This window comes from Pantherophis guttatus, chromosome 1, assembly GCF_059756535.1.
Source record: "Pantherophis guttatus breed Tessera chromosome 1, ASM5975653v1, whole genome shotgun sequence".
Lineage (NCBI taxonomy): Eukaryota > Metazoa > Chordata > Lepidosauria > Squamata > Colubridae > Pantherophis > Pantherophis guttatus.
The window spans coordinates 330,946,473-330,974,283 of record NC_142063.1 but is presented as its reverse complement, the minus strand read 5'-3'; the positions used below and the strand labels follow the sequence as shown (position 1 = coordinate 330,974,283).

Below are 27,811 nucleotides of genomic sequence, written 5' to 3'. Positions count from 1 at the left end.
CTAGACGCTCAGCTAAGATTAGAGCAACAGCTGACAGCTGTGGCTAGGGGGACCTTTGCATAGGTTCGCCTGGTGCACCAATTGCGACCCTACTTGGATTGGGAGGCTCTCCTCACGGTCACTCATACCCTTGTCACCTCACGGTTAGATTATTGCAATGCGCTCTACATGGGGCTACCCTTGAAAAGTGTTCGGAGACTACAGTTGGTCCAGAACGCAGCCGCGCGAGCTGTCATGGGTGCACCTAGGTACACCCACATTACACCAATTCTCTGCGAGCTGCACTGGCTCTCTATTGGTCTCTGGTCACAATTCAAGGTGTCGGTTATTATCTTTAAAGCCGTACATGGCTCAGGGCCAAGTTATCTTCAAGACCGCCTTCTACCGCATAGCTCCCACCGACCGGTAAGATCCCACAGAGTTGGTCTCCTCCGGGTCCCATCAGCTAAACAATTCCGGCTGGCGGGCCTGTGGGGGAGGGCCTTCTCTGTGGCTGCCCCAGCTCTCTGGAACCAGTTACTTCCTGAGGTCCGGACCATCCCCACCCTATTGGCCTTCCGAAAAGCGGTGAAGACCTGGCTTTTCCGGCAGGCCTGGAGCCGTTGATCTCGCTCTTGCGATCTGGCGAGATCTGGCCATGAATGGTATGAATGAGTTTTAATGTTTTTAATGTTTTTTATTTTTAAATGTTTTTTATTAAGATTTTAAATGTATTGTGAGCCGCCCTGAGTCTTCAGAGAGGGGCGGCATATAAATTGAATTAAATTGAAATTGAAATTGAAAATTTGCTCTGGATAAAAAAAAAAATCAACCACATTGCATTAAATGCAGGTAAAGCAATTTATTCAACATTGGAAGAGAAGAGAAAAAACAAGAGTCTTTCAATCAGCACTAACCCCCCTCCCCACACACCCGCCCCTTGATTGCAAAATTATTAAACGCTAACATTCAGAAATCCCTGGATTTTTTAGAAGACCAAACAGTCGGCACATCTGGAAGAAGACGGCATCTTTCTGCGTACCTTCCCAGGACACGACCCATCTCTTAATTCTGCCCAGTGCATTGCTATGTTGCTCCACCCTACTGAGTAAGGAAGAGGAAAAGCTGTTCTGCAACAGAAATTTCCTGCCTCCACGCAAAAGGAAGAATATTTACTATGCCACTTCCAAAGCTGATAAGCTGTCTTTTCTCAATGTTTGTTTTTCCACTTCAAACTGGAGCCTTAAACAAAACGCGTTGTTGTTTTACAGACGCCGCCAGTAGCGTGCAGTGGAGTCACCCAGCTTAGCCCCTTCCTTTCTCTGCCTGTGATTAATAGTTGCATTATTCAGTCGCAAACTGGCCAAACAGACTGGCTGGGGCTTCCCCAGTTGTTCACAATGCGGGGAATCTATAAATCACAACAGAATTAACAAAGAATTGACGTGAAGGTTGCATGCATTTTTAGGGAGCATTTTCTTCTCTGGTTAAACAGAAAGCACCTCCACTGTTAGCAGAGAGTGGCTCCTTTCTTTAGAAGGGATTTATTTAGCAATGCTATTATCCTGGTAAGGATATTTATTTCAGAATGGCAGAAATTTACACCCGGAGGTCAGACCTGGGAGGAAGCTCTGAAATCTATTGAAGAAACTTAACATACACCAGTGGCTTTGTGTTTTCTGATCTGCCGTGCCATCATGAGGAAAAGAGCTTTTATGAGGCATCCACAGGGGGTCAAATAAGCCAAGATGGAGGCTGTGGCCTCATAATCAAAGTCCTGAGTCTTTCAAAAGGGATGGGGTTTGATCATGCCATCTTGACTGTTTTTGACACATCCCTGGAGCCGTCTGCACACACACAATTTCTCTCCTATGTCTGGATGGTTACAAGATTTCCTTTGCTGAATAAAATATATATATTTTTTAAAAAGCCAGGCAGGATGATTTGCACAATAAGCAGAAAGCAGGTTACTCAAGAATTCAGAGAACTCATGCAAACCATGATCTATTTGGGCGTCACAGGGATGGGATTTTAGAAATAAAAACCTGTTCTGTCAACTGAGCAGATCAGGAAGAAGAGAAATTGAAAGAATACTCACAGGTATAATTTGTTCCTATCTTTGAAATAATGATTTAAAGCCGTGTTTCTCAACTTTGGCAACTTTAAGACGAGTCGACTTCAATTCCCAGAATTCCCCAGCAGCCAGCTATGCTATGCTGGATGGGGAATTCTGGGAGTTGAAGTCCACCCGTCTTAAAGCTGCCAAGGTTGAGAAACACTGACTTAAAGAATTAGAAATCAAGTTAAATCAATGACATTGCAGGATATTTGATTCTTTTGGTGATCTTAGAAAAATGCCCTAATGACAAGTTTTAAGAAACAATTCAACTTCCCCACTTGAGACAATGCTAAACTTCAACCCCCTGGGGTTGACTTCAATTGGTCACACTCACACGTAAATATAAGTCTCCCAGGCTATCTCAACATTGATCTCCCCAAGGAGCGCCTGCAGCTGTTCATGTGGGCAATCTGGAATGTTCACAGTTTTGACTGCTGTATGAAACAAATGTGTCTCCAAGGCAGAGCTAAAACTCTACCGGGATGTGTGAATCTGTCACAGCTAGAGACCATTGAGTGAAATTCAAGGACCTCCCCTTTCTCTAAATTACAGGTGGGCAATTTTATCAGCCAAATATCACTATCCACCCCATTGCAAGAGAACAGCAGGGAATGTGGAGGCAACATTGCTAAAATTGTGGGTTTTTATATTTTCTTCATTCAAATATATGTGTTCAATTGGCCAGATATTTAATGCTATTTTGCCTAGGCCAGTGTTTCTCAGCCTTGGTGACTTTAAGATCTGTGGACTTCAACTCCCAGAATTCAACTTCCAGAAGCTGTGCTGGTTGGGGAATTCTGGGAGTTGAAGTCCACAGATCTTAAAGTCACCAAGGCTGAGAAACACTGGCCTAGAGAAACAAAATCTGTGACTGCTGAAATGAGCAATTTTCTGTCAAATGTTAGTGATATTTGCTTGGAAGAATACTTGGAAGGAGGGAGGGAGCAAACATGGATTTAGGGGCCATGGGATGCAAAGTATTTAGCTCTAGTTATTTGATTGTTTTGGATCCATCAACGTTTTTGTAGGGGAAGAAGAAGAGAAGGATGAGGGTGACAGCAAGGCAGCTCTGGGGTGGGGAATAGGCTTAGTCCACTCGTGTGTGGCTCCACTTTTCACTTCCAGATGTTCCCATTGACTCCATTCTCATGGAACTTGTGCAGGTGGTCGGCGTACCTGGAAGAAACAAGTTAAAGTTTGCATCAGCACATTTAGTACATCATGTCACTATGATTTACAGCATGTTTCATGGATTGAAGGGAATTAATTCATCCAATTAAGTAATCTGGGGAGAAGACAGTGAACATGATGCTGAATTGGTTCTGCCTTGGGTCCATGGTTCAGGGTTGCTCCCTGGAGGTGGGTGTCAGAACCCTCCCCCTGCACCCTGAGCTCCTATAGATCCAAAGCAGAACCCAAAGATAAAGCAGTCTTAGCTTTTGATATTTAGGCTGCATGCCATAAAGGAAGAAATGTAAAAATAAATAAATTACCGTATTTTTCAGACTATAAGATGGGCCTAAATTTAGAAGAGGAAATCAACAAAAAAAGTGTTTTTGGCCTTTGCGTGCCCCATTTTTGGGCCTTTTCCAGCCTTTTTTTTTTCGGCCCATTTTCAAGGCTTTTTTCTGCCCGTTTTCTAAGCTTTTTTCAGCCCATTTTCTATGATTTTTTGGCCCATTTTGAGGCTTTTTTCGGCTGATTTTCGAGGCTTTTTTCGGGCCATTTTTTCAGCTTTTTTCAGCCCATTTTGAGGCTTTTTTCAGATAATTTTTTCCGAAAGAAATTGGCCAAAAAAAGCCTCAAAAATGGGCCAAAAAAAGCCTTGAAAATGGGCCAAAAAAGCCTTGAAAATGGGCCAGAAAAGCCTTGAAAATGGGCTGAAAAAAGCAAAAAAAAAAAAAAAAAAACAACGGCTGAAAAAAGGCCCAAAAATAAGCCGAAAAAAGGCCCAAAAATGGGTTGTGCGGAGGCACAAAAACAGCTGACAGGTGGGTGGGGCTTCGGCAATATTCGGTCTATAAGATGCACAGACATTTTCACTCCCTTTTTGGAGACAAAAAAGTTTGTGTTATAGTCCGAAAAATACAGTAAACATCTTTATCTTTGGATGCATGTTCATGGGTCAAGGCTGGGTAGGAAAATAGCAATAGAAATAGCACTTATATACTGCCTCATAGTGCTTTATTACCCTCTCTAAGCAGTTTTACAGAGTCAGCATATTGCCCCTAACAATCTGGGTCCTCATTTTATCGACCTTGGAAGGATGGAAGGCTGAGTCAACCTTGAGCCCCTTCAAGATGAAGGAGCAGCCTGTGTGGTTGGCCAACTCAGTGAGGCGCAAGATTGTGGGGAGTACAGAAAAGCAATTGGGGCAGTTGCTCCTTGCAAAGTGCTGCACCCCCTTTTTCAAAAGAGAAGGCAACTTTTGGCCAAAGCAACTGCCTTTAAAAATGTACGCTGTGCCCAGGTTCTAGTTAGCCTGGGTTGATTTTTCTGGCACCTACTTTTTAGCACAGTAGGCCGAACAGTCTCTTTCCACGCTCTCGCTCCAAGCTGTCTTGTAGAGAACCTGGAGAACCAAAGAAAGACAGTCCATTAATTGTTTTGTGATGACTGGGAGGTTTGTGGTGGTCTTACTGGGTCTTCTGATTGGTTCTAATTTAAATGCTGAATTCACTGGGTCTGCATTGCCATGTTGGAGAAATATACCCTTAGTGTCCTCAGCTGCCTTTCCTGGTTGCTGCAGGGAGTCTCTTACCTTGTACTTCAGTACTTGGATTAAGAAAAATAAAAGCAAAATAATCAATAATAAAGAAGTGGCATGCACACTTGGACAGCAGCATTTTAGAAAATGAACCAACTTGGGTAGATTGTAGATTGTACATCTGTCTACATTTGTTAAATATATAATCTATCTTTCCTCTGAAACGCTTTCTCCTCTGCAGGTAGTCCTCAATTTATAATTTAATTATAATTCGCAGTTACAATAGCACTGAAAAAACTAACTTTGTGTTTAGAATTCAGGATTAGGTGAGCATAGTCATTGCACTTACAACATTGCACTTATAACTGGTCATTGCACTTACAACTGTCACACTATTCCCCACAGTCATGTGATCAAAATTTGGGTGGTTGGCAGCTCTTCATGTATTTATGACGGTTGCAGCATCCCAGCCAGTTTCCAACAAGCAAAGTGGTCATAAGTCAAGGACCACCTGTAGACCTCTCTCAGTAATGATATTGTAAGGTAGGGCTGAGAACCTGCCTAGCTAAGGGTAGACCCAAGCATTTCATCAATGCAGCACGCTGCTGTAACTGATCATCTATAATAGGCAAACATGAATGTCTCAGGTTTAATGTTCCACATTAAAAAGAAATACCCTTAGCAACAGATCTTCTGGACTCATATTTTTCAGAACGGCAGTTCATGTCCCACATGAGCCCCTCTAGACAGCCCATGGGGTGAATTAAGGTAGAAGAGTTTTCCTCTGGCTTGTGCCCATCATGTGCTAGGTGTCAGCTTTGGAAGCCATATTAGACCGGAAGCTTCCATGCTGCCACCTTCTTGTGTGTGGGAAAGTAGGAGGGGGGATTTGGTAGAGGGAACGTAGTTAGACAAAATAGCATTCTTCGTTTCGGTCAAGGTCAGGACAATCCTGCATCTGGAGAAGGAGTGGTTGGAGTGATGTCACAAGATGGGACGGATGGTGATTGGACCCTGTGATGGACTGATGGGTAAAGGGGATGGTTTTGGGGGTTTTGATTTACTGAGGGAAAACCCGGAACTCTTAGATTCGGGTTTTCCCAGATGTGCCAGTATACCTACTCTAATAGGTAGGGATGGGAGGTGTAGCAGGGGTGAAATGCTCCCGGTTTGGACCAGATCGCCCAATCCGGTAGCGATGGAGGTGGGTGATTCGGAGAACCGGTAGCAAAAATCCCTGCCCCCCCCCATTGCCCAGCTGAGCCGCGCGATCATCAGAGGCTTTTTTTTTTATTTTTAAAAGCATTTTTTTCTACAACCTCTTTGGCCAAAAAAATGCTTTTAAAAGTAAAAAAAAAAAGGCTCTGATGATCGCGCGGCTCAGCTGAGATCATCAGAGGCTTTTAAAAGCATTTTTTCTACAACCTCTTCGGCCAAAGAGGTTTTAGAAAAAATGCTTTTAAAAATAATAATAAAAAAAGCCTCTGTTGATCAGGCAAGTCAGCTGGGATCGTCAGAGGCTTTTAAAAGCATTTTTTCTACAACCTCTTCGGCCAAAGAGGTTTTAGAAAAAATGCTTTTAAAAATAATAATAAAAAAAGCCTCTGTCGATCAGGCAAGTCAGCTGGGATCGTCAGAGGCTTTTAAAAGCATTTTTTTACAACCTCTTCAGCCAAAGAGGTTGTAGAAAAAATGGTTTTAAAAGTAAAAAAAAAAAAGTTGGCCACGCCCACTCGGTCATATTATCCCCCCCACCAAGCCAAGCCCATAGAACAGGTAGTAACAAATTTTACATTTCACCACTGAGGTGTAGTCTATCACACTGGCTGGGATAAAAGGAACTTGACAGCTGGGATGAGGGAAGGCCTCACTAGGGTAAAGAAAGATGAAATAAAAGAAGGGAGGATCAGCCCTGGCCTTCAAAATCAGTACAAACAAGTTATAAAATATGGCGGTAACATAGCCAGAAAGCAGAATCTCATAATCTCTGTGTCTGCACATGAGATTTGGGCCACGTTTATTTCTTCATCTAATTTTTACAAAAAATACTTTTGGGTGCTCTGAATGTAATATTTATTTGACTTTTTTCCCCCCTCTAGGAGCTGAAGGTGGCTTAATGAAGATTTCACTTCATTTTAAGTTGAGCTGAAAGTGTCTAGTCCAAAACTGTTCAGGGATGGTCCTGAATCTGTCCTAGATGAACCTCATAATTGCTAGACTTCTGTCAAGTGGTTTGCCCCAGAGAGACTGCACTGCTCTACTTTAAGGGCCAAGTTTAAAGGTGGCCAGATACTTTGAACCAGCAGTCATTCTCTTCCACTTGGATTGTTGGGAGGATGAAGTAGAGGGGAGAGGAGAGGAGAAGGGGAAGGAACTCAAGTACAGTGCCCTGAATTCCTAACAGAAGAAGAAAAAGTGAAAAGTGAAAAGGCACCAAAATTAATACTTTAATACAGCGAGGTAAAAACAAGCGTGGTCCAGGGCTCATGATGCCGTTCCAGTCCATCTTTACCCATGGAATGTCTTTGGATGAGTCACTCTCAATACAGTCCTCTAGTTCAGGGGTCTCCAACCTTGGCAACTTTTTTTTTTTTTAATTTGATTTATATCCTAGTCTCCTTCTCCGGAGACTCAGGGCGGCTTACAATGCGCTAAGCAATAGCCTTCATCCTTTTGTATATTTATACAAAGTCAGCTTATTGCCCCCACAACTGGGTCCTCAATTTACCTACCTTAGAAAGGATGGAAGGCTGAGTCAACCTTGAGCCTGGCGAGATTCGAACCTGCAGTAATTGCAGGCAGCTGGTCTTAATAACAGGGTGCTTTAGCCCACTGTGCTACCAAGGCTCTTTAAGCTTTAAACTTTAAACTTTAAGACTTGTGGACTCAGCTGGCTGAGGAACTCTGGGAGTTGAAGTCCACAAGTCTTAATGTTGCCAAGGTTGAAGATTTTTGCTCTAGTTCAATGGTTCTTTTTTTCTCTTCTGTTCTTAGAATAAGTAGAGCTGTCAGTTGTTTAGAATTCAGGGTTAGGTGAGCAGAATCATCAATAAAAATAATCACGACCAAATCAAGCCCAAACAAACTCTTGCGAAGGAGGTCTTATGCCTTATATGACCCAATGCAATCCTAGGCTGCATTAACAGAGGGATAGAATCAAGATCACGTGAAGTGTTAATACCACTTCGTAATGCCTTGGTAAGGCCACACTTGGAATATTGGCATCCTGTTTTCCTTGCCACAAGATAAAAAAATTATTGAGGCTAGAAAGAGTGCGCAGAAGAGCAACAAAGATAATTAGGGGACTGGAGGATAAAACATATGAAGAACAGTTGCAGGAATTGGGTATGTCTAGTTTGATGAAAAGAAAGACCAGGGGTGACATGATAGCAGTGTTCCAATATCTCAGGGGCTGCCGCAAAGAAGAGGGAGTCAAGCTATTCTCCAAAGCACCTGAGGGCAGGACAAGAAGCAATGGGTGGAAACTAATCAAGGAGAGAAGCAACTTAGAACAAAGGAGAAATCTCAGAACAGTTAGAACAATTAGAATCAGTGGAACAACTTTCTTCCAGAAGTTGTGGGTGCTCCAATGCTGGAGGTTTTTAAGAAGAGATTGGATAACCATTTCTTCCTTGAGCAGGGGGTTGGGCTAGAGAAGTTCCAAAGTCTCTTCCAACTCTGTTACTCTGTTACTCTGCTAAGGTTTCATGATCCTTTTACACTTTGGGCTCTGGCCCATAAAACTGTCTGGATCATTTAAGAAGACTGTAATATTCAGGGACATCCACCACGTGGCTGAAGATGACTCGGTCCAAAGCCACTGCATGTGGTAGAGAGCCAGCTCTTTGAACTGAACTCTGAAGCTGGCCAGCTGCCCACCTGCGCATGGGAAGTGATCTATTCAACCGTTCAGTCGTTTTCACTGAACAGTCTGGTTCCTGTTATTTAGCCTCAAGGAATGTTTCTATCTTGTAGGGAAGCTCAGCATAATCAGCTTTTTCTGGACTGCAAAACAGGGAGAAGGGGCCTACTCTCAATCCCTTCTAGGCCTGTTGAGAGTAGGCCCCATCTTTAGGCCTAAACCTTTCTGTCAAAAATCAGGCACCCACCAAGGCTCCCTTTGCAGCATTTGGTTTTCTCCATCTCTCGCTCCCTCTCTCCCCCCTCTCTCTCCCTCTTTCTCTCCCTCCCTCTCTCTCCTTCTCCCTCTCTCTCTCTCCCCTCTCCCCTCATCCCCCCTCTCCCTCCCTCTTTCTCCCTCTCTCTTCCCCTCTCCCCCTCTTCCTCTCTCTCTCCCTCTCTCCCCCCTCTCTGTCCCTCCCTCTCTCTCCCCCTCTCCCCCTCTCTCCCCCCTCTCTCCACCGCTCTCTCTCTCCCCCCTCTCTTTCCCTCTTCCTCTCTCTCTCTCTCTCCCTCCCTCTCAGGATTTCCGAGATCTAGGGTGATATTAAAACAAGCACTTGGAATACTTTTCAGGAGAGGATAAGGAAAATGTAAATCCTACTTATTCTTTCTTATGAATAGTGTCACCAAGTAAACGTTATAAATACAATATGGGTTTGAAGACCTGCTCAAAACCCCCCTGATATTTTTAAACATATATCTTCACAGCTATTCTTCAACTATATTTAGCCATTATAATGATTTATAGATCTAGCTATTATTTTTGGTTTTGTATATAGGAGGTTCTGGACAAAGAAACAATCATATTAATATTTCTTTTATGTAGTAACTAAATTACTTCCATCCTTTTGAAAGGATTTGCTCAGATTTTACCCTGAAATAGATGAATATATGGAAAGGTTATAAAATGGGGCAAAACTCACTTAACAACTCACTTAGCAACAGAAATTTTGCGCTCATTTGTGCTCGAGGACTGCCTGTATATAACACATATTGTTAATCTTGCATTTTTTAAAGAAGAAATCTTAATTTCTTGAGTTTAACAAGTTATTTTTATGGAAGACCTTTTATTTTATTTTATGGAAGGGAAGAGCTAGGCTAGGAAAAGTAAAGATTATTTTCTCTTTAACTTGCTCTACCTGTGGCTGACTTTTCTTGTAGATCAGGTACTTCCAGCCTACCCCACCCCAACTATTTGGGACAATCCTCATTCAGTACGGGCAACAATTGGGGATGAAGAAGATCTTAATATCTGCAATTATTCTCTGGTTATGGTGTTCTTTCTTCATTTTTAGGATTATGTTAATCCTTATTTGGTTGAACAGGACCTGCTGTGAATCCACCACGAGAAAAAGTAGTCATCATTAAATCAGGCATGACCACAAATGACTGTCTCTATGCAGTCTCTTAAAAGATGTATTCCTCCACCTCTAAGACAAAAGCTGTTGCAAAACAAATATACTTCTAAAAACAAATGGAAGAATGCTTCTTGTGTCTGCAATTGGAACTGGAGAAGGGAACTCAAGGGAAGCTGGTGGAGACAATTGTATTTTGTTAAACAGCCCAAAATAGAACAGCTTGGGACAGACAGCGTCTGATATTTTTATCAAGTTACCAATTTGGCAAGTTCCCACTTTTGGCAATTGCAGGGATTGATGCTGTGCAAACCTAAAGCCTGGGAGTTTACAGCTGCATTTCTCAACCTCAGCAATTTAAAGATGTATGGGCTTCAACCCCCAGAATTTGGCAGCTAGCATGCTGGCTGGGGAATTCTGGAAGTTGAAATCCACAAATCTTAAAGTTGCCAAAATTGAAAAACACTGAACAATACAGCCCTTCGTGGCCTAGGGCCAGGTGATTTGCAGAACTGTCTGATTCCTATAATTCTGCCTCTTTTTCCAGATCTGACAGAAGAGGCAAGCTCCCAGTCCCCTCCATCAATAATGCCAGCAGACAGACCTTCTTTGGGTGGCTGGAACAAAAATCTAGATAGCCCCAACTTTCCCCAACCCAACCTGTTGCTTGAGGAGTTCTGGGAGTTGAAATCCGCAGATTTTAATTTTGTTGTGGTTCAGATATAGTGGTTTAGAGGACCAGGTATTTCCTTTAAGTAGACCCCAGCATTAGCTCCTTTCCTATTGTTAAATATGGTGCCCTTAACAGCAGAAACAGCATCAGCTGTGGTGATGGTAGCCACTACAGGTAATCCTCAATTTACAACTGCTTACTTAGTAACCATTCAGCTCAGTTCTGAAGTTATTTCTGAGCAGGGGTTGAACTGCTCAGCAGCTAGGGTCTCCCGAACCCCTAGCTAAGATTCTATGCAATTCAGAGAACCCCCAAATCCCACTCCTGGCTGGCCCCGACCACCTCTCCCAGGAGTCCCCACATGGCCCGTTTTGGATGCAGGTAAGTGCAAGGTGCGCGCAGAGGCTCGGGGATGGTGAAAAAAGGGCCTACTGGAAGTTTGGGAAGGCCTGTTTCCAGCTTCCAGAGGGCCTCCGGAGCCTGGGGAGGGTGTTTTCGCCCTCCCGTTGGCTCGAGGAAAGCCTCCAGAGCCAGGGATGGCAAAAACACCTCCCCCACCATGGTGCAGGAGGCCAACTAGGCCATGCCCACCATGGCCACGCCCACCCAGCAACTGGGCAAAGAACCCCTTGCTAAAATTTTTGAAACCCACCCCTACTCATATGATTGCATTTTTGGCACTTGACAAATGGCCTTCATTTACGGCTGTTTGCAATATCCTATGTTCCCATGATCCCAATTTACAACTTTTTCCCGGAAACCATCATATATATCTGATCTCTGGGGAAAAAAAACAAACCCATAGTCAACAATTGGTTTGCCTAATAACTGCTGCAAAACAGTTCATAAAATCGGGTCTGGTCACATGAAGACCCATTTTACAACTCTCAAGACTTATGATCATAATTGCCAGGCTCAACTATAGTCATAAGTCAAAGACTACCTGGTACCACAAAAAGGCACTATTACTATGTGCATCACTGGAGGAGGGGACATACTTACCAGAAAAACAAGGCAATGCAAAAAGAGTGTGTAGAAGAAAGCAATAGTACGAGCCATCTTGTTGGAAAGGACAAGTCTTCCCTACAGGGACAATAAAAATCGTGACAGATTTTAGGGTTATGAATGCCTGAGACCTTGGGAAAAAACACAAATTCTGAAGCAGTTCACTTCCCTGTCAATTTATTATTACTTTCCTGAACGTGGGATTTATTCTAAGTTTGCTAATGGTGAGAAGTCCTGAATTTTGACTGCCAGCTGTTGGGGGGGGGAATCATTCCCTAACCCTTTTGAGATTTCTAGAGACATGAAAGCTAAAATACTTCATAACAACAACATCTGGATCACCACTTAAACACTCTGGGCTTTGACAGAATCCCTATCAGTCAATTGCAAAAGGCGATTTTACTTAGAAAGTTTAAATCTCGCGATGATACCTCTAACACCATCAAACAGGTGTGTGGGAAGTACTTGATAGGTGAACAAAAATACCAGTCTAATATCTGGCTGACTCTGTGGTAAACCATGATAATAATTTATTAAATTTATATGCCATTAAACTCCCAGCAACTCTGGCAGTTTACAATTGTAAAAAAAAAAAAAAAAGAGAACAATACAGAAAACACAAAAACAGCACAAGACAAAGGGACAACAAAGGGACAACAATGACAGAGGGAAAGAAAAAGAGACAAGGCTACATCTTAGAAAATGGAAGTCTGATGTGCAAAGTGGACTGAGTGAATTAATGAAGCGGCACACCCAAAACTGATGGGGAATCGGAGGCAGGAGGATCTGGCCAAAAGACCAGGGATCTGATTCCAGCAAAAACAGCCATAAAAAAGACTTATTCGCACGTCATCCAAACTTCCTGGAGCATCTCTTTCTCCCTTTCCTTCATCTTTCTTGCTCAGAAAGGGATCCTGATTTGGGAGAGCTATGAGGCAAGATCTCCCTGAAAAGCACATTTGATCTGCTGGATTCCTACACTGTGTGCATACTTTGTCTCCTTCACATTACAGATAATGCCTGTGAGCACTGCAGCTGGTAAGATGCTAACCAGGGCTTGCCAGTCTTGACGGGGTGAGGCTGGGCAGGTTTTCCCTTTTGTGTGATAAATGTATAGTTGCCTGCAACCATTATGGGATGTCCTTATATGCCTCCGTAGGTGGGACTAAAGTGGGTCATATCTTGTTGGCTGCCCTCTTGGCTGGAGGAGAAGCTGGAGACAGGATTCACCCAACTACCAAGTAAAGAAAGCTTTCCCTATGGAAAAGATTGAACTGGGAGTACATACAATGGCAAATTATCATTGCTGTTTAACTGTGTTCTACTAGATCAGTGTTTCTCAACCTTGGAAGCTTGAAGATGGGTGGACTTCAACTCCCAGAATCCCCCAGCCAGCAGCGCTGGCTGGGGGATTCTGGGAGTTGAAGTCCACCCATCTTCAAGCTTCCAAGGTTGAGAAACACTGTACTAGATAGTTTTGAATGGATTTGGAATTTTTGTCCACTTCCGAAGGATCTAGCAAAGCTAAAGATGCTGTTGTAATACATGCACTGTTCCAAGTAAGGTGACTGCTGCTCCCATTGTGAAGATTAGACTAATTGCAGCAAGTAGATTTCAGCAGTTGGATTTACCAGGCTAAGGGTGGCTTTATCCCACGGGCTGAGACTTTGGTACTTCCTCTGACGTTCCTGCACATAAAAAAGTCACACAGAGATAAGACCACTGGTTATTCCAAGAGAGGAGCAGAAAAATCAACAACCCCAGCCAGTGAATTAATTCCAGTTTTAATCTCTTTGGTGCTAGAATCAGGGGTGAAACCCAGCAGGTTCTGACAGGTTCTGGAGAACCGGTAGCAGAAATTTTGAGCAGTTCAGAGAACCGGCAAATATGACCTCTGGCTGGCTCCAGAGTGGGGTGGGAATGGAGATTTTACAGTATCCTTCCCCCAGGAGTGGGAAGGGAATGGGGATTTTGCAGTATCCTTCCCCTGCCACATCCACCAAGCCACGCCCACAGAACCGGTAGTAAAAAAATTGGATTTTACCACTGGCTAGAATGCAAAAAGATGTGGTTCAATTCCCTAGCAGATCTTATTTCTTTAACTTAATTAATTAAATTAAAAGAGACTCCATCTAGTTGCAATGAAATGAAGGATATCAGCCTAAAATATCCAGCTAGGTAACATTTCATTTTAAAATTTTAAATCCTCTTTGTACTTAGTGGCACTAGATCATATCTGACCTATAGCCTCAGTTTGCCAATGGTAAAATGGGAATGCTGTTGGCTTCTTTCACTGGGTTATAAATCAAGGCAATGAAGATTATTTTATCAAAGGCATTAAGCCCCATTGAAGAAACAGCTCAAATGAAGTACCATGCCATGAAAAATGCTAAAATTATCATTTTTATGTAGGCGTGCTAGAAACCATGTCTGGCAATTTCTGTCTGAATCTGGCAGAACCGTTTGAGAACAGTGAAGATAATAATAATAATAACTTTATTGTCATTGTACGTGTATACACAGTATACCCATACAACGAAATTCACTTAACACCCAAAGACCAGGTCCAACACACGTAACAATCCCCAAACACACTCCCACCCACCACAATTCCCTACCCCTAAACCACCCAAACATCCACACAACAGACCAAGTAATACTGTCCAACAGCTCACTGATGGTGAGCTGGTCTATTCAGAAAACGTGTGGTCCGAGTTTTAATTGTTCTGTATCTTCTGCCAGAAGGCAACAGTGAAGATAAATCTTTGCTACTACATACTGCTGGAGGATGATGATGATGATGATGATGATGATGATGATGATGATGATGATAATAATAATAATAATAATAATAATTTATTATTTCTGCACTGTCCATCCTACTAAAAAGGTGTCTTTCCTTCCCCCTTTGGAAAGATCTCCAGAGATCCCTACCTTTCGACTGAAAGAGGTGAATGGATCCAGGCGTTCCTCATATTGAGAAGAGTAACGCAACTCTGTGTCATCACTGCCAGATCCCTGGAAGAGAGACCATTGAGTTTGTAAGTGATGCTTAGTCCCTGGTGACTTGCATGGATGAAAATGGTCAGTTCAGAAGTAACACCGAACTGATTGTCCCCCTTCAAACATGACGGTTCAACACAGGGGTGGGTTCTACTTACCTTTACTACCGGTTCACAACGGGAGCGCACACGCTTCTGCACATGCACAGAACATTCTGCGCATCCACAGATCGTTCATGATGTCCGGGCAGGTGGGCGGAGCCTCCCGCTGCTTTTACTACCGGTTCGCAAAAACCGGACCGAACCGGGAGCAAACCACCATTGGTTCAACACGAGAGAAGTAGTATTGCTTATGTAGCCAAAATGGACTAAATGGATGACGAGTTGAAGCAAGAGACTCAACAATGGCGTCCATAGAACTCATTTTGGTTATTGACTTTAAGATCTTTTGCATTACAGGAATCCAAACTAAGCATCTCTCAAAAATGGACTATTTAGCCTCTGCTTGGACACAGGCAGTGAAGGTGAGCCCCTCGCCTCTGTGGACAATTGGGTGCACCAGTGAATGTATCTCAGGAAGCACTCACTCTCCCTCCCAGCAGGATCGGCTCAATTACCATCCTGATCTGTTGGATAGGAGACAAGTCAGATTGACACAAGGAAAACCCTGGTAGGAGTTCTAAGTGGATGGCTGGACAAGTAAAAGGTGCTGTGGGACAAGTAGGCAATAGACGTTTTCTCCAGGAATAGACTTGCAGGAAGAAGAAATAGGAGGGAGCTACTTAACCATTTTTAAGGTAATTGGTTTAAAGAGAAGTGGAATAGAATAGAACAGAACAGAACAGAACAGAATAGAATAGAATAGAATAGAATAGAATAGAATAGAATAGAATAAACAGAGTTGGAAGGGATCTTGGAGGTCTTCTAGTCCAACCACATGCTTAGGCAGGAAACCCTACACCTCTTCAGACAAATGGTTATCCAACCTCTTTTTAAAAACTTCCAGCGTTGGAGCATTCACAACTTCTGGAGGCAAGTTGTTCCACTGATTAATTGTTCTAACTGTCAGGAAATTTCTCCTTAGTTCTAGGTTGCTTCTCTCCTTGATTAGTTTCGACCCATTGCTTCTTGTCCTACCTTCACATGCTTTGGAGAATAGTTTGACTCCCTCTTCTTTGTGGCAACCTCTGAGATATTGGAACACTGCTATCATGTCTGCCCTGGTCCTTCTCTTCTCTACACTAGCCATGCCCAGTTCCAGCAATTGTTCTTCATATGTTTTAGCCTCCAGTCCCCTAATCATCTTTGTTGCTCTTCTCTGCACTCTTTCTAGAGATATAAGTGGACTGAACTTTCTAGAGATATAAGTGCAGAGATATAAGTGGACTGAATAGGATCAAATTAGTGCTAGTGGGTCAAACCTTTTGCAGGCTGAAGGTACTCAATTTGTCTCATCAAACTTTCTCCTGGGGGAAAAAAACCAGCCAATTTTGCACTGTTGCAAAATTGCACCTTAGAGATTGCACAAAAGGGTCCAAATGTTTTCCCCTGTCTTCTCCAAGGGGCATGAAAACTGGGAGCAGCCTGTAGGCCATGTGGTGTCCCTCCATTCCTTTGACCAAGGGGACACTGACACTCATTCCTGAAACCAACTATCCCAGTATGCCATTCAAAAGATACGTCTCTTCAAAGAATCTGGGATAAAAGCAGATCAGCAAGCTGTTGTTGTGATGATGCTGGTATTCCCGAGGAAAGCATTTTGCTCTCTTCTCAGCGGCTCTCTCCATGAGAGAGGATTCTTGGATTTTTACAGCCCACCAGAGTACTTGGGAAGGAGAAGAGCTCTCTCTTCTGGAGGCAAGGGGGACATACAGGAGAGAAGGGAAGGCAAAGACACAGCAGGCATTTGATTCGGGCATTATGGGAAACAAAGCTTGCTTTTTGAGACAAATAAATGATTTTGATTCAAACTTAACACAGCGTCTTCTCTCAGACGTCCAGGATGAAATAACATCAAAAATGAAATCAGAATCAAAGAACATGCTTCCAAGTTCCCTTAATCTGTTGATCTCCAGGCAGGTGTGGGCTGCTGGGGGTTTGCAGGAGTTCGGAAGAACCTCTAGCTAAGACTCTGCAGTTCGGAGAACCCCCAAATCCCACTCCTGGCTGGCCCCACCCACCCCACCCCTCCCAGGAGTCCCCACGCGGCCCGTTTTGGATGCAGGTAAGTGCAGGGCACGCACAGAGATTTGGGGAGGGTGAAAAACAGGTCTACTGGAAGTTCAGGAAGGCCGGAAATGGCCCATTTCTAGGCTCCAGAGGGCCTGGGGAGGCTGTTTTTGTCTTCCCGGAGGCTTGAGGAAAGCCTCCGGAGCCTGGGAAGGGCAACCCCCCCCCGCCATGGTGCAGGAAGATGACTACGTCATGTCTACCATGGCCACGCCCACCCAGCAACCGAGCAGAGAACCCCTTGCTAAAATTTTTGAAGCCCACCCCTGTCTCCAGGTGTATTCTGATTGGGAGATTCTAAGGCCAACACATCTGGAGGGACCTGATTGGAGGAGAATGTATATGGATGTACGTATAGTTTTTGGAAATGTGATTTCACTAGACTAGATCCTCTTCACTGGAGGCCTTCAAAGAGAGGTTGGCTGTCCAAAGTGTTTATAGAGAGGTTGGATTAGATGACCTATGAGGTATCTTCCAGTTCTACAATCTTATGAGCAACATTGGGCTCAGTACTCATGGCTAGGAAAACGTAGCCACAGCTCTTTGAATCTAGTGATCAGGCCCATGTTCAAACTAAATGAAAAATTACCCCCTACAGAATACTTCCATGTAGTTTCTGGAAAATACAGAAACAGGATGTGAAGGCCATACACCAACCTTCCATATGATGGTCAACTTTCAGCTATTTGATTTAAAAGCCCTTATATCTGGCAGGTACCAACAGTATGGAAGGCTATTATAGATTGTCCACATGGTTTGTCCCCAGTAACTGCATTCAGGATTACACAACCCATCAATTGGGAAGTTCTCTTTGCAATTGGCAGTTAACGATTGTTCAAGACAGAAGAGGAAAGGATGATTACCTTTCTCTCACCGTCACCTGGCAAAGCAGTGAAACAAATAATAAATTGAACGACGTCAAAAACACAAATCCCCACAAATGATGGGGAGGAGGGAAAGAAAACGACTCTAAACCGAACTATCCATCCAGCCGCTACCCAAGGAAAACTGAGTGAGGAAAGAGAGAACTTCAGCAGGTGTCTCAAGCAGGGTTTCTCAACCTTAGCAAATTCAAGATGCATAACTTCAACTCCCAGAATTCCCCAATCAGCATGGGTCTAAAGGGAGTAACAACAGGCTGCTTGCAAATTTCAAGAGGGAGAGAACTCCTGAGCATGAATTCCACCCAAGAGAAGGCCTCCCCATTGCTAATCACCAGAGGACACTCTACCAACCCTGGAACTGGAACAAGTCCACCTTGGTATCACATCAATAACAGCAAAAGTGGCTCAACAGGCATTCTGGTCACTCCCTGTTAGGCTTTCTTATGCCAAAAGTAACAGATGAAGGACAGCCAGGCTTGTCCTGATTCAACAGAGACATGTTCAGCAACCGAGGACTGCATGCTGCAAGAAAACAGTAGCTAAACTGCCTTATTCTTGTCATAACAGGTCATGGGGATGGAGAGACAAACCGAAATAGAAGATTAAACCAACTAAAGCCAACTATCACATTTTGTAGCACATGGAACGATGCACAGAGCTCTACAGGTAGTCCTCCACTTATGACGGACCCCTTCCAAAAGGTACTTATGACCCAGATTTGAAGTGCGGATGGCCTTCCTGGTCATATGATCGCATTTCGAGTCCTTGGCAACCAGTTTGCTTTTACATCCATTTGCAGCATCCCACAGTCACATGATTGCAATTTACTCTACCTTGCAGACAATGGATTTGTTTAATGACCAGAGATTCACTTAATGACTGCTGCAAAAAAATGTAAAATTGAGTGTGTGATGACCTGCTTAATGACTGGCACTATTTATAACTGTGTTTTGCAAACACAGACCCAGGTTTTTGCTACCAGGTCTCGAAACAGGCAGCCTGCTGTGCTGTCCTTCTGCTTTGCAGACTCACCCGGCCTGGGTAGCTTTGCAGGAACTTAATTTTTTCATAAAGTTTGATGTTGTCAGCTCTCAGGTTGTCCAGCTCGCTCTGCAGCGCTTGCATTGTGTGCTGCATCAGACGGTTCTCCTGATGTAAGAAAGGATAAAGGGATAAAATGAAATGAACATTTCTCAACGCCTAAATGTTTACAACTCAGCCATCTTGTTTGAGGCCATTTGGCAAGTTCACAGTAATGTTTAGATTTGAGCTAAGAGGTTCCCTGAAGTTTTTTTCAAGAGACAACTGGACTTTCCAGTTTTTCTTTGAAGACGTTTCGCTTCTCATCCAAGAAGCTTCTTCAGCTCTGACTGGATGGTGGGAAATGAGTCAGAATGGAAGAAGCTTCTTGAATGAGAAGTGAAGTGTCTTCAAAGTAAAAACAGAAAGTCCAGTTGCCTCTTGAAAAAAGCACCTTTGGGACAACCATGACCTGGATGACTAAGAATCTCCATAGACAAGTTCCCTGAAGTTTCTTAGCTATTTCACCCTACAAACTTCATTCATGGCCTTTCCATTTGAACGAGGGGAAAGTAGCAGGAGTAAGGCAGATTCAGTTGCCTCTAATCAATAAAACTGATCTGACTCAAGTTAAGAGGGCCTCTTTTATTCATTTTATAGATGAGTAGAATCCAGAATGAAGGCAAAATTAAAAGAAGAACCGGGACAAGCTTATATCAAGGAAAGTACGAGAGAGATTCCTAACTTAGGACAAGTTGCTGCTCATACATGGTATCTAATAAAATTGACTCTTTGACCATCTTAATGTTAATAGTTTAAAATATTACAATTGACATCTGAGGTTTACTAAGGAGAGTTTAACTACAACTAAATACTATAACTTAGTACAACGAATGAAGAGGCCGGGATGTTTGTATGAAAAATGACATATTAAAAAAAAGAATGAATTTGTTGATTCTGGCCTCTGGCTCTTGGATGGGCATCTTATCAAATCTCCCCATCCAGATTTAGGTGAGAGAAAACTCCACTGCCTCTTACCGCTTCCAGCTCATGGTTCCGGGCCCGGAAACGCTCCCTCTGGCTAGAGATGATCGAGAGCAGAGAATCGACTTGACCTTCTGGAATCTGGGTGCCGGCTGATGATGGCTGGCCTGGAAAACAGACTGGGGTTAGATATGGAGAAGATGGAGATGGAGACCAAGGCCAGACCCATGGAGTGCTGACAAAAATGTTCTGTCTGCAAGATGTATTACAAACCCGGTGGGGCTCAAAGAAGGACTTGTGGCCAGGGAAGATGGATTCTGCCACTTCTCTTGCTGATTAAACAGTTAAATGCTTTCCAACAATGTGCTTGAGAAGAATCCAAATGAGACATTTACCATAGAAAAGTGCCGTTGCTTCTTTAATGGGCTCAGGAACTGTCTCCAAGTATTGAATGGCAGCGCCCTTTAGAAAACAGAAGAAGAAGAAGAAAATAAATCAATGGGCAGGTAAAGAATTCCTTCTTTGAGGTAAGCTTTCATCACTGTGTTGGTGATCAGAAGTTGGAGCTAGTTATCTTTTTCGCTCTTGGCTCCTCCACTAAGCTTTTTTTTCCCTTCTGGCTTTGAAGTGGGCAAGACCATCTGTTATGTCCTTCAAAGGAAAGGCTGATGTTCTTGCTAATCAGAGTATTTCCCCCAAACAAAAACGATAGGTATTCTGATGCACAGGTACAGTATATGGGGTACCTTGCTCAACAGTAGTAACTGCGAGAGGGATCTTGGAGTCCTAGTGGACAACCATTTAAATATGAGCCAGCCGTGTGCTGCAGCTGCCAAAAAAAAGCCAACACAGTTCTAGGCTGCATAAACAGAGGGATAGAGTCAAGATCATGTGACATGTTAATACCACTTTATAATGCCTTGGTAAGGCCACACTTGGAATACTGCATCCAGTTTTGGTCTCCACGGTGTAAAAAAGATGTGGAAACTCTAGAAAGAGTGCAGAGAAGAGCAACAAAGAGGATTAGGGGACTGGAGGCTCAAACATATGAAGAATGGTTGCAGGAACTGGGTCTGTCTAGTTTGATGAAAAGGACTAGGGGTGACATTATAGCAGTGTTTCAATATCTCAGGGGCTGCCACAAAAAAGAGGGAGTCAAGCTATTCTCCAAAGCATCTGAGGGTAAGACAAGAAGCAGTGGGTGGAAACTAATCAAGGAGAGAAGCAACCTAGAACTAAGGAGAAATTTCCTGACAGTTAGAACAATTAATCAGTGGAACAACTTGCCTCCAGAAGTTGTGAATGCTCCAACACTGGAAGTTTTTAAGAAGAGGTTGGATAACCATTTATCTGAAGTGGTGTAGGGTTTCCTGCCTAAGCAGGGGTTGGACTAGAAGACCTCTAAGGTCCCTTCCAACTCTGTTATTCTGATAAAGAATGGGGCACGCCAAGCAGCAAATTTGGATTTTTATGGATTATTTTGGGGGGGAAAATCCCACTTGCACTAGTTTTACAGATGGCGTCTCATCTACATGGTCCCTCACTGACCGTCTTTGTTGTCTTCTTCAGGGACTCACCTCAGCATCTGGGCGATGCATGGCAGACAGCGACTGCATGGTGCTGAGATCGTGCTCCAGCTTCGCAATCAGATCTTTCTGTTCGGACACTGCAGAGACAGCTTCAGTGAACTGGATCTGCAAATCAGTACAGCGGCCTGTCGGGGAAGAACGAGATGCTTTTATTGTTGCAAATCACCCCAGAGAAGTATTGAGCACACCTCACCTTCTGTTGGCATTTCTGGGCTTCCAGGAGGCAAAACCAGATTAGGCAAGAAGAGGAAGAAAAGTTAAACAAGACTGATCGAATTGACCTCTTGAGACATTACCTTGCTCCCAGGGGTGAAATGCTCCCGTTCGGACCGGATTGCCCGATCTGGTAGAGATGGCGGCGGGTGGTTCGGAGAACCGGTAGTAAAAATCCCTGTGCCCCCCCCCATGCCCAGCTGAGCCGCACGATCATCAGAGGCTTTTTTTTTTTACTTTTAAAAGCATTTTTTCTTTGGAAGAGGTTGTAGAAAAAATGCTTTTAAAAGTAAAAAAAAAAGCCTCTGACGATCGTGCGGCTCAGCTGGGATCGTCAGAAGCTTTTCAAAGCATTTTTTTCTGCAACCTCTTCGGCCAAAGAGGTGGTAAAAAAAGTGCTTTGAAAAGTCTCTGACGATCCCAGCTGAGTTGCCTGATTGGCAGAGGCTTTTCAAAGCATTAGAAAAAATGCTTTGAAAAGTAAAAAAAAAAAAAAGTTGGCCACACCCACCCAGTCACATTACACCCCCCCCCCACCAAGCCACACCCGCAGAACCGGTAGTAACAAATTTTACATTTCACCCCTGCTTGCTTCCCCCAAATGGGCAGAGAAACAGCAGTGCTGAATAACCTGACCAACAAACTATTTGTTTTGTATAGATAATCATACCATATACAGTAAGAATGCAGGGGAAGGAGCCCCCCTGCTCCTTTCAAAATGTTCTCTCTGCAATATAAACTTGTTTTAAAATTAGAGGAGAGCATTAAAAGACGTAATTCCTCACTGGAGCAGAAACTGGTGTTACTCTTACATCAGTGCTATCATCCCAAAGGTGCTTTTTCAGGAGGCAACTGGACTTCCTTGTTTTTTCATTGAAGACGTTTCGCTTCTCATCCAAGAAGCTTCTTCAGCTCTGACAGGATTAGTGGGGAATGGAAGGATTTATATTCCTTGCAGACAGCTGGTCATTTGCATCCTTTTAGAGGGTCGTTGAAGCACTTGGGGGTTTATCTGTGTCCTCGGGGTCACCTGTGTAGTGCTGAGTAGATCCTGAGGACACAGGTAAACCTCCAAGTGCTTCAATGACCAACCCCGTGCTCAGGCAGGAAACCCTACACCACTTCAGACAAATGGTTATCCAATCTCTTCTTAAAAACGTCCAGTGTTGGAGCATTCACAACTTCTGGAGGCAAGTTGTTCCACTGATTAATTGTTCTAACTGTCTGGAAATTTCTCCTTAGTTCTAAGTTGCTTCTCTCCTTGATTAGTTTCCACCCATTATTTCTTGTCCTGCCTTCAGGTGCTTTGGAGAATAGCTTGACTCCCTCTTCTTTGTGGCAACCCCTGACATATTGGAACATTGCTATCATGTCACCCTAGATAATTTGTTCATCTCTTACTCAGCTTTTGCAGAATTTAAGCAATGTCTATATGCAAAACACAGAGAGAGCTGAATTTGCAGCTGTGATCCTTCTTACAGCTAAACCTTCCTCACCCTAGAGTCCAAGACATAATCTGAGGCTTGGTAGTGTTCATGTGGAAGAAATGGCAATGAGATATAATGGCGTGATCCACTTTTCTCTGGTACCTTAAAAAGTTTTCTTCTATACCACCCCATATTGTATTATTTGCTTGCCTCTGCACTCCCTATTTCTTTTTATTACCTTCTTAATGGCCTTGTCTCCTACTGACCTTGATGCTCAGAGACCTGCTGTCCTAGACTTACATTGTTTATCTCAACCTTACTGGTGTAACGAACAGATGTATAACTGTCGAAAGGGAGGATGAGTTGACAGATGCCAAAAAAAAAAAGAGAGAGAGAGAGAAAAAGACGCCTCCCCCTTGAACGTTCTTAGCAGGCATTTCCAGATGTTAAATTAGATCGCCCTCCTCCACTTATGAGAAACTATTTAAGCCAAGAGAAGTCCGGGTGAGATTGGAAACTTCAGTGTGCCATGTTCCAGCTGGCACGAGAAAGCAGTTTGTCCATAGTTTCTTTGGAGTTCCTGACCGCAGAAAAGGCCTATCGGTATACTTTTTTCTGGTAATCAGTATCAGCTCAATGAACATTTGGGCCCTTTATTCTACGAGTGTGTTTATTGTCCTAAATACTTAAAGAACCTACTGGCACCCAACTGGCTATTTAAGGGATAGAACAAGCTTACATATAAGCAAGTGGTTCAGTATAGAACCAAACCACTAGAGGCCTCTGTTTTATAAAAAATACAGATGATTGTGGACTTTTCTTCATAGGACCCTTTCTACAGCATCTTAACCAGTGGTGGGTTTCTATTGGTTCGCTCCGGTTTGGGTGAGCCGGTAGCAGCAACGGCGGGAGGCTCCGCCCACCCACCCGGACATCATCATGGATGTTCTATGCATGCACAGAAGGTTCTGCGCATGCGCAGAAGCGCCACATATGAGTGAAGCAAATGCGTGCACATGCACGCTTCCAGTTCCGAACCGGTAGCAAAGGTGAGTGAAAACCACTACTGATCTTAACCATTGATTTTTCCACCTGGATAAGTTGCCATTTGACATAGGACATTAATCAGACTTATTGGTCCTCCCTGTGAGCCTTGAAATGTATGTTTTAGGTCTTCCCCCATTGTGACAGTGCGTTAGAGGGAGATCTTGAGCCCAGAAGTCTCTTGGCCTGCTGCTCTCCTCTCCTTCCTGGTACAGAGTAGTCTGAAAACTCTTCTAGTTTTCAACTCGTGGAAATAATAGTTCCCTTCCATTCTGCTTTCCACCTTAAGGGCTCCATTTTGTTCTGGTACCCCATATTAAGAAAAAAACAAGAGAAACTGGGACAGATCAAAAGAAGTGCAAGGACAATGGACGGGGAACTGGAATCTAACTCTTATGAGAGAAGACTGGGAAACTGCATATCGTCAGACCCAAAGAAACAAGTACAACGTGGAGTTACATTTGAGTAGTACTTTTATTGCTACTTGCCTACAAACAGAATATTGCCAGACTAAAGCAATTATCTGCAATAACGATAGGTATACTCTGTGAATTATTAGGGAGGATTCAGACTTTGCTCTCTTCCTGCCTACCAGACATCCCAAGCTTCACTGTCTCTTTGTCCTCTGGAAAAGAGCCTCTCCTCCCGTGACACCAGATTACATTCCACTACAATGTTTAATATTTACCATGAAGAGAAAACAACCATGAAGGAACCTGATGACAGTTTTCAAGTATCAGAAGGGATGTCACAAAGAAAAGAGTAAAGACGTGTTTCTCTTTCTCATATCAATAAAGAATATTCTTCTGTTTACAGGAAGGCAGATTTAAACTGAACATTAGGAAAGCATTAAATGAAAGTAAGAACAGAGGGAGATAGTGAGTTTCATGGAATGTTTTCACAGCTGCATTTGTCATCTATCTTTCAAGGATGCTTTAATTTGGATTCTTGCTCTGCTCTTCATGGTCTAGGTCAGGGTGTCAAACTTGATTTCATTGAGGGCCACATCAGGGTTGTGTTCAGTGGTGGGATTCAAGTAATTTAACAACTGGTTCTCTGCCCTAATTATTTCTTCCAACAACCAGTTTGCCAAACTGCTTAGAAAGTTAACAACCGATTCTCCTGAAGTGGTGCGAACTGGCTGAATCCCACCACTGGTTCTGTTTGACCTTGGGGGGCTGGGGTGGGCATGGCTAGGGTGGGTGTGGCCAGATCGACGTTACTCGTGTCGGGGATGCCTGTCATGGCCTGAGCACTCTGCCAGTGAAAAGAGGATCCCAAGCTCCGTTTTTGGCTGTGATGGCCTCCTGCAGCCCTCTGCCAGCAAAAACGGAGCTTGGGAGTGCTGCACGTGGCCCTCGCGAGCTCCGTTTTCAACTGCAATGGCCTCTTGCAAGCCTCTGCCAGTGAAAATGGAGCTCAGGAGGAAGCCCTCCCGAGCTCTATTTTCATTGGCAGAGGCACTGCGGGCCAGTCCTTTGTTGTTTCCAACAAGGACCCCCGGTCTTGAGTTTGACACCCCTGGTCTAGGTAGCCCTTTCTATCTCTAGGATTCTATGATGCTCCGGTTTGCAAGCAAGGACCAAAGTGAGAGACACAGGAGCAGGGCCTTGCCTTTGCCCTCCACAGCTCCTCCAAGGATCAGTTGGGCTTATAGCAGAAGGTCTACTCAACCGGAGACTCCAAGGCCACCTGCAGCTCCTAAAAGTGGCCGTAGGAAACGCCAAAGTTGTTACAATTAAAATGGTCACATTTAACATGAAGAGAGACAGAAATAATTAAATGCATGACCAAAGCATTCCATGTTAATGTATGGCATTCAATGCTCTTTATTTGAATTAAATTTAAAATATAATAGAAGTCAAATCAGTCAGGGTTTTTTTTGTCCCTGTCCTGCTTTGAAGCACACCTTATGTGACATGCTATGAATGGAGGAGCGTAGGTCTCAGCCAGGAAAACATACAGTCATTCCCTAGAGGAAGAAGGCAAGGGGACAAGCAGGGACCCCTAGAAGAAATAATAGTCCAGCCTGAGGGCTACTCTACTTGGACCTGTCCCATGGAGACATTTCAAGCAGCGGTAAGTTCTTTCGAGATGGCGCTTGAAATCAGGGGCGCCAGGAAAAGACCCAAATGGGAATCCAATGCCACCCAATGCTTTCTCTTTGTTGCCTTGAGATTCTTCAGCCCTGAAATGCCTTCTCCCCTCACTTTGGGGAGGATTGCTTAATAAGGGAAGGGAAGGGAGGAAACTTAACCATACTGGTGGGAATGGGGATGGGACTGGGCAGGGGGAAAAACTCACTTCACCTTTTATTGAGGTGGGTAGCTTTTGGATACATGACTAGTGATATGAGGTTGTCACCACAGTGGAAGGGTCAAACTTTTTGGTTTGAGTTTTTTAAAAATATACTTCCAATTTTGGAAAGCAATTTAATGCACCCGTTTTGCTCTTCTGTAAGAATTCATGGCAATTTTGCAGCTAGGTTTTAAAGGTATCATCTGGAAATATTCTGGATTGCAAAAATAAGGCCAGGGAGCCATGTGACACCTATAGCTTGTTTAACCCAATCCCACCATTTTCCTCTCTTTTCTCTACGTGACGAACACTCTGGTCTAAACCTGATTAAAAAACAAAACTCAACCATAAGAAGCAATGAAGATAATTAAAGTTGCCTTTTATTATCTGTTGGGACATGGATACCATGGCTGCCATTTTCTACAATGGTGACATGTATTATCAGTCCATTTAAATTGTAGCCATTGTTTCTTCATTTGTATCTGTGCAAATCTGTGTATCTTGTATCTGTATCTAAATTGCAACTTTTAGGCAAATTGTCTTTTCAACAACAACTGAGCAGCTATAAAGTCAGCCCTACTGTCAGCATTAGCAGCAGATGTGAGGTTTTGCAAAAGGACAATTTTAATGTGTTACTGTTAATCTTTTACAGGCTAAGAAGCAAACATTGTTTTGTTTCAGTTGTCCAAATAGATACCCAACATTATAATTTGGGAGAGTGACAGGCCGACTGGTACAGGAGACCATCCTGTCAACGTAGCATCTGGTAAGTGTTACATTTGGGGCTTTTCTCTTGGATTAACTTGGACATCCATCCTATTGTCTACCACGTTTCAAGATTTTACAGACAAGCAGCTGCCCTTAACGTGTCAGACCGCAAGAACTAAGAAAAACACGTGGGGTTATTCCTGGGTAGTTTCCTTTATTGTTCTTCATGTACAGACAGAATCTTGCCGGACTAAACAATAAAGCACCACGAGCCATGGTGGCACAGTAGTTATAATGCAGTACTGCAGGCTAACTCACTGCTCACTCCAGGAGTTTGATTCTGAATGGCTCAGGGTTGACTCAGCTTTCCATCTTTCTGAGATAAAGCAAAATAAGGACCCCGATTGTTGGGGGCAATAGACTGACTCTGTAAACTGCGTTACAGAGGGCTGTAAAGCATATAAGTCTAAGTGCTATTGCTAATTTGCATTACTATAGAAATACTCTGGGAACTGCGAGGAAGGAGCCATTTTAATCCTCCTCCTGCTAACTCCTCCAGAATTTCCAAGCTTTGCTATCTCTTTGCCATTGGAAAGCAGCTCCTCCCTCCTGGGAATCCAGACTGCATTCCACCACAACAATGTATGGACAGGTCAGTGCGGTGACAATGCC

General features: G+C 43.5%; 1 protein-coding gene across 1 annotated transcript in view; it reads right to left on the bottom strand.

Annotated features, from left to right (window-relative positions):
* Positions 1 to 821: 821 nt before the first annotated feature.
* The window catches only part of CUX1 (cut like homeobox 1), a 358,675-nt gene continuing 331,685 nt past the window's right edge, over positions 822 to 27,811 (bottom strand). The window contains exons 15-23 of the mRNA XM_087889230.1: positions 21,438 to 21,574; positions 20,256 to 20,322; positions 19,915 to 20,027; positions 18,889 to 19,005; positions 14,676 to 14,759; positions 13,373 to 13,429; positions 11,739 to 11,819; positions 4,606 to 4,670; positions 822 to 3,274 (exon numbers count right to left, since the gene is read on the bottom strand). Coding sequence (XP_087745356.1) covers positions 3,214 to 3,274; positions 4,606 to 4,670; positions 11,739 to 11,819; positions 13,373 to 13,429; positions 14,676 to 14,759; positions 18,889 to 19,005; positions 19,915 to 20,027; positions 20,256 to 20,322; positions 21,438 to 21,574 — 782 coding nt within the window. The 3' untranslated portion in view covers positions 822 to 3,213. The remainder of the gene's footprint in view (positions 3,275 to 4,605; positions 4,671 to 11,738; positions 11,820 to 13,372; positions 13,430 to 14,675; positions 14,760 to 18,888; positions 19,006 to 19,914; positions 20,028 to 20,255; positions 20,323 to 21,437; positions 21,575 to 27,811) is intronic.